The sequence below is a fragment of the Mus caroli genome, chromosome 2 (genome assembly GCF_900094665.2).
Source record: "Mus caroli chromosome 2, CAROLI_EIJ_v1.1, whole genome shotgun sequence".
Taxonomy (NCBI): domain Eukaryota; kingdom Metazoa; phylum Chordata; class Mammalia; order Rodentia; family Muridae; genus Mus; species Mus caroli.
The window spans coordinates 28,873,849-28,883,500 of record NC_034571.1 but is presented as its reverse complement, the minus strand read 5'-3'; the positions used below and the strand labels follow the sequence as shown (position 1 = coordinate 28,883,500).

At 48.2% G+C, this 9,652-nt stretch overlaps 1 protein-coding gene across 10 annotated transcripts in view; it reads left to right on the top strand.

The window, feature by feature from the left end:
* The window catches only part of Garnl3 (GTPase activating Rap/RanGAP domain like 3), a 150,180-nt gene that overhangs the window by 138,338 nt on the left and 2,190 nt on the right, over window positions 1-9,652 (top strand). For all 10 annotated transcript variants that reach the window (XM_029474022.1, XM_021156135.1, XM_021156136.2 and 7 more), the window contains 4 exons: window positions 1,228-1,346; window positions 4,112-4,250; window positions 6,023-6,238; window positions 7,168-7,294. In XM_029474022.1, coding sequence (XP_029329882.1) covers window positions 1,228-1,346; window positions 4,112-4,250; window positions 6,023-6,238; window positions 7,168-7,294 — 601 coding nt within the window. The remainder of the gene's footprint in view (window positions 1-1,227; window positions 1,347-4,111; window positions 4,251-6,022; window positions 6,239-7,167; window positions 7,295-9,652) is intronic.

Below are 9,652 nucleotides of genomic sequence, written 5' to 3'. Positions count from 1 at the left end.
AGAGGCAGGCAGATTTCTGAGTTCAAGGCCAGCCTGGTCTACAAAATGAGTTCTAGGACAGCCAGGGCTACACAGAGAAACCCTGTCTCGAAAAAAAAAAAAAAGTGCTAAAAAGGGAGCAGGTGAGATGGCTCAGTGGGTAAGAGCACTGACTGCCCTTCCGAAGGTCCTGAGTTCAAATCCCAGCAACCACATGGTGGTTGTCAACCACCCATAATGAAATCTGATGCCCTCTTCTGGTGCGTCTGAAGACAGCTACAGTGTACTTACTTATAATAATAAATAAATAAATTTTTAAAAAAAAGAATAAAAACTTTAAAACTAAACACCAGGATACAGGTATGAAGGTTGTGTTTATAGAGCCACAGTAGGTATCAGAGAGTCACCCTGCTGAGGTGCAGGCTGTGCTAGCACAGACCTGCAACCCCGCACATGAATAGTGGAGGTAAGGAACCTCTAGCAAATTCAAGGCCAACTTGTCTTTAAAAAAAAAAAAAATCAAGAACAAAAACACCCTGTCTCCTAAAAGACCCACAGTGGAGAGTTTTTGAGAGAGTAGACCTGAGAGACTCGCCCAGTCAGGCTCTGACGACAGATGAGGTAGGCCAAAGGAAGAATGAAAACTGACCTCCTCCAGGCATTGAGCCAAGCACTGGAGAGAACGGAACCCGAGGCAGAGCACAGCACACAGAACGAGTTACCAAGGATATGCCCAGATCAGACAGGTCACCTATGTAGAGTACAGAGCGAGGTCAGGGTGGACAGCAAGCTGAAGGACCAGCCAGAGAGGTGGCTGTGGTGTGGGAGGTCAGCATGTCATAGCAGTACTGGGAGGAGGAGCTCCACCTGTGACAGAAGCATCTCAGTGCAGGGATGCTCTGAAGGACACAGCTTCTGCCTGGAACACAAGCCAGAGGGGCACAGAGAAGGGTGGCAGTGCTAGAGACACATGGGCCGAGCCAGGCACGAAGGGCAAAGGGAACTTTTCAAGCCGTCACGTGCCAAAAGGGTGTCAAGATGCACTCTGGTGAGTGTGGGGTAACTCCCACAAGACTGGCCAGCTGAACCACTGGAAGACCAAATAATGGAGCATCAGACAGGGGTGTAGCCATGACAACTGGTTAGAGTACGCCCCTGGGAGACAGGACCACCCATGTGACAGAAGTGTCTAGAGTGTTGAGGATGACTGAACAAGTTCAGCCAGCTAGCCCATCTGTTCCCTTGCAGTCTGCGCCTTCCCATACCTCCTGGCCTTTACTACCGACTCCATGGAGATCCGCCTGGTGGTGAATGGGAACCTGGTCCATACGGCAGTTGTGCCACAGCTGCAGCTCGTGGCCTCCAGGGTGAGTGGAATGCAATATGGCCTTAGCATCCTGAGCGATCCAGTGAGCAAGACCTACTCATCACACCAGGCCAGCTGTTCTGTGTGGATGCCAAAAGGGAGGTGGAACTGCTGTGTGGATTGGTCAGCAGGGTTACCGTGTGTGTGTGTGTGTGTGTGTGTGTGTGTGTGTGTGTGTGCGCGCGCGCCCTCCTTGTAGGGTTGGCGAAGTGGCTCAGCAAAAGGGAAGCATTTGCTGTACACACCTGATGACCTCGGCTTAGTCCCTGGAACCTATGTGGGAGGTGGAGACAGGACACCTCCACAAAGTGCTCCCTGCTTCAGGAGACCCAGTGGTCCCACGGCAGCTCAGGCACTCAACTGTGTAATAGCACCTTCTTCTCTTCATCTGTAACTATGATTGGTGGTGTGTCTTGTCTGTCTGTCTATGACTGTATATGTCTGCATGCACCACCTGCCTCAGTCAGCTCCTTCCTTTCACAGTGTGGCTCTCAGATCTTAAATGCCAGCTGCCAGGCTTGGTGGCAAGCCTTTACCTTGGTGCCTTTACCCGGAGCTTGCATGTTCCTCACTGCCGAGCTTCAGTTTCAGGTGTTTCAGCCATGTGAAACATGGCTCATCTACTAACCCACACCAGTAACTCAGGGGATGCGCAAATTGGAAGGACACTGGAAAACATGACCCAGGGTGACTTTGTCTAGTGTCCGCACCGTGATTCCACCCCACAAAGGCCCCTCTCACTCTTCCAGGCCATGCCCCTGCCCCGTCCCTTCCGGCTCCTTCCCAGTCCTGGTCTTAGTCATGATGGTTGGAGACAGCTGCTCCTGTGCCTCCCTGCTGCACCACGGCTGTGACCATGTGCCTGTGTGTAGACCAGTGCTTCCAAAATATGGACATGTTAAAAACGTGTGTGCATGTGAATCACACTGTGAGTTTACTGATGTAACATAACCTTAGTGTACAGATAACAGTATAATACGCCCATCTCCATAAAACCTAAAACCACTTAGTTCTCAGAAGATACATTTTTTTTCTGAACCCTTGCATCTATAACCAAGCCACAGGTTCAACTTCACCCTAAGTTTACAGTTGGCGTCCTACCTTGATCTACTCATTATTGTCCCAGTGGGTTTATGGCAAGAGATCTGTCCTGAAACCAGATGTGAGCTAGATATGTGGCTCACATCTGCAAGCCCAGCACTTACAAGCTGTTTGGAGGATTGCTGTTGTGCTTGAGACCAGTCTGAACTGCCTAGTGATGTTCAAGCTAGTCTGCGATACAAGTAAAACTTTAACTCAGAAACAAAAACACCTAATATGTAATCAACTGTTGAATTAATTTCTGGGCTGGAGAGATAGCTCAGTGGTTAAGATCCCTTAGTATTCTTGCAAAGGACCCAGGTTCAGTTCCCAGTACCCATGTGGTGGATCACAATGTCTGTTCCAGGGGATCTAGTCCTTCTGCATGTATATGGTACCTAAGACATATATTTGGAAACACACACATAATATTAAACAAGTTTAAAAAAAATATTTCTCACCAGAAACAAATCACACCTCTTAAACCAGAACTTACTCCGGCTGTAGCCCTAGACTCAATACAATTTGGGTTGGGTTGGGTTGGGTTGAGTTTTTTGTTTTTTTGGTTTTTCGAGACAGGGTTTCTCTGTAACTCTGGCTGTCCTGGAACTCATTCTGCAGACCAGGCTGGCCTCAAACTCAGAAATCCGCCTGCCTCTGCCTCCCAAGTGCTGGAATTAAAAGCATGCGCCACCACTGCCTGCTCAACACAGTTTTATCTAACTTCGTACTAGTATCTGATGCTGAGAGTCCATCCATTCGATATGATGACACCAGAGTCAGGAAAAGCCACACGGGAGTTCCCAAGTAATAGTAAATATAGCCAAATAATTAAGAATGGTTAGATTCTGATGTTAATTCTGACATATTTAAGTTTATACCATTTGTTTGGGGAGAGGGTTCAACATGTAGAAGTGTTTGCAGAGCAAGCATGAGGACCTGAGTTCAAGTCCCCAGCACTCATGTAAAATTCTGAGTGTGGCCACAAACATGCCTATTACCCTGGTGTGTGCTGGCCACCAGCCTAGCTCCAGTTTCAGCAATACCCAGTCACAAAACTAATTTTATAGCTTTAAATTTTTATTGATAGCCATGTTTAAGATCAGACTGTGGGGGCTGGTGAGATGGCTCAGTGGGTAAGAGCACCCGACTGCTCTTCCAAAGGTCCAGAGTTCAAATCCCAGCAACCACATGGTGGCTAACAACCATCCGTAACTCGCCCTCTTCTGGAGTGTCTGAAGACAGCTACAGTGTACTTACATATAATAAATAAATAAATTAGACTTGTAAAGATCAGACTTGTGAAATTCCTGAGAGTTGGCTCTCAGAGACACATGTAATGTCGTATTACTGTGGTCACCAAAATCAGCAGATGGACAGCCATGCTGGCGTATCTGCTGACTGAGTGAAGCAAGCATCCATTTTTCTCACTGCAGAATGGTCCTGATGGAATCCCCAAGGTCTGTCCCAATCCTGAGACTCTGCCTTGTGTTGTGCAGAGAGGAGGAAAGCAAACCTTGGGAAATAGGGCTGGGTCAGAAGCAGACCTGGACTGCAGGCTCTGATGGTCAGGAAGTCATGCTCTAGCCTGGGGACCAGTCAGGGCCTTGGCAGGGGTGCAGGACAGCCAGTGTGTGCAGAGCCTGGCACACAGGGCAGCTGGTAACGCTTCCTCTTTCTTTCCAGTCAGATATATACTTCACAGCAGCCACGACTGTGCATGAAGGCTCATCTGGAGGCAGCTCAAAGGGAGCCAGTGCCCACACGTCTCCTCAGACACCACCAGCCCGGGACACTCCACTGTTTCCTTCTTCCCTGGGGGAAGGTAAAGTCTAGCTTTTCCTGTCTTCTTAATACACGCTTTAGAGCCTGAGGTCTTAGGGTTATTGTCAGAGCTACACCTGCTATAAAAGTTCCGTTCAGGCTACACGCCTTTAATCCCAGCTCTCAGGAGGCAGAGGCAGGCAGATCTCTGAGTTCCGGGACAGTCTGATTTACAGATCGAATACCAGGGCAGCCAGGGCTACACAGAAAAGTTCCATCTTGGAAAAAAGAAAAAACAAAACAAAATTGTACAAGAAGTAGTTGTTGACATTGTCACTGTGTAAAGCCAGTAAACCAGGAAGAACTTGCTTGGCTCTGCTCCCAACACTTGTGAGGTGAATGAGACAGAGAATCCCACACGGACTCAGACAACAAACAAAAACAGACGAAATCCCGCTATGCAAAACATTGCTTCAGTGTGGAAAAGGGAAAAGGGCCAGAGTGCATGCAGCTGCAAGCTTCATGTGTTTCTCCTGGGGGGGGGGGAGCTAGTGGGTTTCGTGGGGGAGCTAGTGGGTTTTGTGGGGGAGCTAGTGGGTTTCATGGGGGAGCTAGTGGGTTTCGTGGAGGGAGCTAGTGGGTTTTGTGGGGGAGCTAGTGGGTTTGTGGGGGAGCTAGTGGGTTTTGTGGGGGAGCTAGTGGGTTTCATGGGGGAGCTAGTGGGTTTCATGGGGGAGCTAGTGGGTTTTGTGGGGGAGCTAGTAGGTTTCGTGGGGGAGCTAGTGGGTTTCGTGGTGGGAGCTAGTGGGTTTCATGGGGGAGCTAGTGGGTTTCGTGGGGGAGCTAGTGGGTTTCGTGGTGGGAGCTAGTGGGTTTCATGGGGGAGCTAGTGGGTTTCGTGGGGGAGCTAGTGGGTTTCGTGGAGGGTGTTAGTGGGTTTTGAGGGGGAGCTAGTGGGTTTCGTGGAGAGTGCTAGTGGGTTTTGTGGGGGAGCTAGTGGGTTTCGTGGGGGAGCTAGTGGGTTTTGAGGCTAAATCTTCAGCCCTCAGGCCACAGTGTGTCACTCTAGGTTTGCTGATATCCCAGAGGCCTTTGCCAAATTCCTGTGAGGCTGGGAACAGCAAGGGTTATTGTAACTCCTTGCCCATCAGTCATCTTTATGGTTTATTGTTAGGATGAGTGTCCCAGGTGCAGGTCCTTGCTCTCCTTGCCTTGACTATTTTTCTGGTAAGCACAACTGGCAGCAAATGTATTTTATCAGATTCACTCAAGAAAAGGGAAGCTTTGCAGCAATTGGGGAAAAAGTGAATAAAAAATAAATTAATAGGAAAAAGGAAGGAAGCGTCTTCATGCTAATTATGTGAAGGAACAAGAAGTCACTTCAGACCAGGAAGATGGTCCTCAGGTAAAGGCACTTGCCATCTGGCCTGATGAGCTGAGCTGGATCCCTGTGTCACAGATGGAAAAAGAGCTGAGTCCTGGGACATCTGACCTCCATACATGGACACATGTGCACACACAATAAATGTAATTTAAAACTTTTGGAGAGTTTTGTTTGGTTTGTTGGTTTTGTTGTTGTTGTTTGGTTGGTTGTTTTTTTGGATTTTTTTTAAGACAGGGTTTCTCCATGTAGCCCCGGCTATCCTGAAACTCTCTGTATAGACCAGGCTAGCCTCAAAGTCAGAGACCCACCTGCCTCTGCCTCCATAGTGCTGGGATTAAAGGCAAACACCACCACTGCCCGGCTTGGACTTTAAAACTTTTAAAGAAAGAAGTTGTTCTGTTATAATTACATGAGCCTAAAGTTCTGGTCTTTTCCGAATTGTGTTTCAGGTGAAATTCAGTCTAAAAATCTGTACAAGATTCCACTTAGAAACCTTGTGGGCAGAAGCATCGAGCGACCTCTGAAATCACCCTTAGTCTCCAAGGTCATCACCCCGCCCACCTCCATCGGCCTTGGAGTCGCTGCCATTCCTGTCACGCATTCCTTATCCCTCTCCCGCATGGAAATTAAAGAGATTGCGAGCAGGACCCGCAGGGAACTGCTAGGTAATCATGGCTGCCAGGCTTTGTCCCCATGGCTTGTGACTAGACCAGCGGTTTCACCTTTGGCTGTCTATCATTTTCAAAACCCAGAGGTTAAAGGGGAACCAAGTGGGGCTGGAGAGATGGCTCAGAGGTTAAGAGCACTGACTGCTCTTCCAAAGGTCCTGAGTTCAATTCCCAGCAACCACATGGTGGCTCACAGACATCTATATAATGAGATCTGGTGCCCTCTTCTGGCTTGCAGGCATACATGCAGGCAGAACATTATGTATACATAATAAATAAATACGTTTTAAAAAAGAAAGAAAATGACATCTTTTAAAAGGGGGGTGGACAATGGGTCCAGTGAGGAGGCTCAGAGGGTTCAAGCACTCCTTTCAAGTTTGACAGCCTGAGTTGGAGCTCCAGGATATATATGGCTGAAGGAGAGCTGACTCAAGCTGTCCTCTCATCCACACACAAATAATATGATAAAATAATGTAAAGAAGCTCCCTCTCAGAAGAGATTTATAAATCTGTCAATTATAATTACATATAATTACACCAAAGAATACTGCACCATTTTCCACTAGGGATGGTGGTGATCTCTAGTACTAAGACGAAAAGCTGACCAAGCCATATTAACAGGGGAAACAAGCAATGAGAACAAAAGACAGTGCACACCTTTAATCCCAGCAGTCCAGAGGCAGAGGCAGGTGGATCTCTGAGTTTGAGGCTAACCTGGTCTACAAAGCTCTGGTCCAGGACAACCAGAGCTACCCAGAGAAACCCTGTCTCAAAAAACCAAAAATAAAATAAAGTGGGCAGGAACACTGGAAGGAAGTGGGGTAGATTTGATCAAAACTTATGATATGCCTGTGTGAAATTTGCAAAGAACTTTCTGTCCCCTGTGGTAATGGCCCACTGGCCTGTGGTTTTCCTCTATAACGTAGGCCTCTCTGATGATGGTGGAACCAAAACAGAGGGGGCACCAAGGGCCAAATCAAAAACCCGGAAGCGATTGGAAGAAAGCCAAGGAGGCCCCAAGCCAGAGACTGTGAGGTCAGCTAGTAGTGACAGGTAAGAAGGCCCTGCTCTGAGGGACGGTGGCCAGCGGACGCCAGCATGCCCAGGTGTTATGTTTATAAAAAGAAAGAAAGAGCCAGGATATGTTTGATAGAGACAGGTATGGTGAGGTGGGAGAGGTACCTCCACAGACCCATGCTGAGGCATCCCTTCCCCCTGAGGTACTAGCCATACAACAGATACTGTATAGAATAGAGTTTATTTAGGGAATGGGGAGGGGAGATGAAGATGGAGTAGAAACAGAGAAAGGCAGAGAAGAGGGGGGAGGAGAGACTGGCCAGGAGCATGTGGAGAGAGAGGGGGGATAAGTGGGGAAAGAGGGAGAAGAGGCAGAGAGTAAGAGGATAAAAGAGTGAGGAGGGGTAAACAGCCTCTTTTATAGTGACTCAGGCATATCTGGCTGTTGCCAGGTAACTGTGGGGCAAAGCCTAGAAGGAATACTAACACCAAGAGTCTACTAGCCCAGCACCCTACAGGGTCAGTACCCACCCCCTATGAAGGTCCCAGAAAGGACAGCTGACACCACAGGGCTGAGACAAGAGAACACTGTCACCAGCAATCAAGCAGATGTTCACTAAAATATATTGAGAGACTAGAGGCAGCTCAGCTAGAGCCTTGCCTGACACGCACAAAACTGTGCACATGCACACACACAAATGTACACATGTATGTGAGAAAAAACAATACAGAAAGAGATGGGGTTTGTTTGTTTTTTAGAAAAGGTTGTAGCATGTAGTTTTTAAGCTCTAACCGCCTTTACTCCGGGAGGTGACCACAATATCAGTCCCTGCCCAGCTTCCCTTGAATCCCAGGACAAACAATAAACACACAGTTCACTCCTTCTCTACTTGCCTTCTGGCACAATTGCTGGGCACTGCTATCTCCCACCTGGAAAATGAGCCTTTATCTATGCTCTTAGCTCCAGACCTCCCTCCTGCCCTAAACTTCAGTGGCTCATCCCACCTAGTCCCTGCCAATCATCCCTGACTGTAGTAGTAGCCACAGGCCCCAGTTCCTCCCAAGACCTCAGTTGGTTGCCCAGACCTCCTTCCTTACATCTCCCTCTCTACCTGCAGGGCCCAGAAGTCCCACCTTTACCTCCGCCCAGCAACTGGCCCAAAGCATTCTGACAGATCAAAAACCAAGTGGGGAACAGGACTTTAACATAAGCACTGCCCCTTACACCTCACCTTTTCTGTCCAATAAAAAATATCAAAAAGAAAACTCTTCTCCCAGACATAACAATCATGTAAATTATATAGTATGATATAAAAATGACATCCAGTCCATCATATTTGTTAATTAGATAAAGTACTCTACCATCACTCCAACTGAAAGAATTATGATTCTAACTGGAGTATGTTAGACTTCAGCTGACAGTGCTATCTGAAAACATGTCTTCCACTCTATAACCTCTCTCCTAATGTTAAACAACTTGAGTATAATTTTGAGACTAAAACTAGTCTTCAGCCCTGTCAGAAATCTGAAAACTATTTAAACATTACCTGGGTATTTAGGAAGCACCAAACAGCTTCTCAAACAACCGTAGAGACAGCTGACTGCCTGGACAGCCCATTAATTACTCAAAACCTATAGCATCAGTCTTTAGCATGCTGGCCCACGATCATCTGACAGACCCTAGCAAAACAGAATTACCTGCATACCCTGTCTTGGCAGAGCCAAGAGTTGACTATTTTGCATAATGTGTCCTTTTTCTGGATAGTATTTATTCTACAGATGAAATAGGCAGTTTCCACTCAGTGGCTACCTTGTCATAATCAGCAACCTTGCTTGGATGTGAAGATGCTCAATTCTTCTTTGAACTAAGAAGGGGGTGCTGTCAGGAGTAGATATGTCTCATTGTCAAATGTCTCTGCCTCTGCCTCTGCCTCTCTGCTTCTCTCTGCCTCTCTCTGCCTCTCTCTGCCCCTCTCTGCTTCTCTCTGCCCCTCTCTGCCTCTCTCTGCCCCTCTCTGCTTCTCTCTGCCTCTCTCTGCCTCTCTCTGCCTCTCTCTGCCCCTCTCTGCCTCTCTCTGCCCCTCTCTGCCTCTCTCTGCCCCTCTCTGCCTCTCTCTGCCTCTCTCTGCCTCTCTCTGCCCCTCTCTGCCCCTCTCTGCCTCTCTCTGCCTCTCTCTGCCTCTCTCTGCCCCTCTCTGCCTCTCTGCTTCTCTCTGCCTCTCTCTGCCTCTCTCTGCCTCTCTCTGCCTCTCTCTGCCTCTCTCTGCCTCTCTCTGCCCCTCTCTGCCTCTCTCTGCCTCTCTCTGCCTCTCTCTGCCTCTCTCTGCCTCTCTCTGCCCCTCTCTGCTTCTCTCTGCCTCTCTCTGCCTCTCTCTGCCCCTCTCTGCCCCTCTC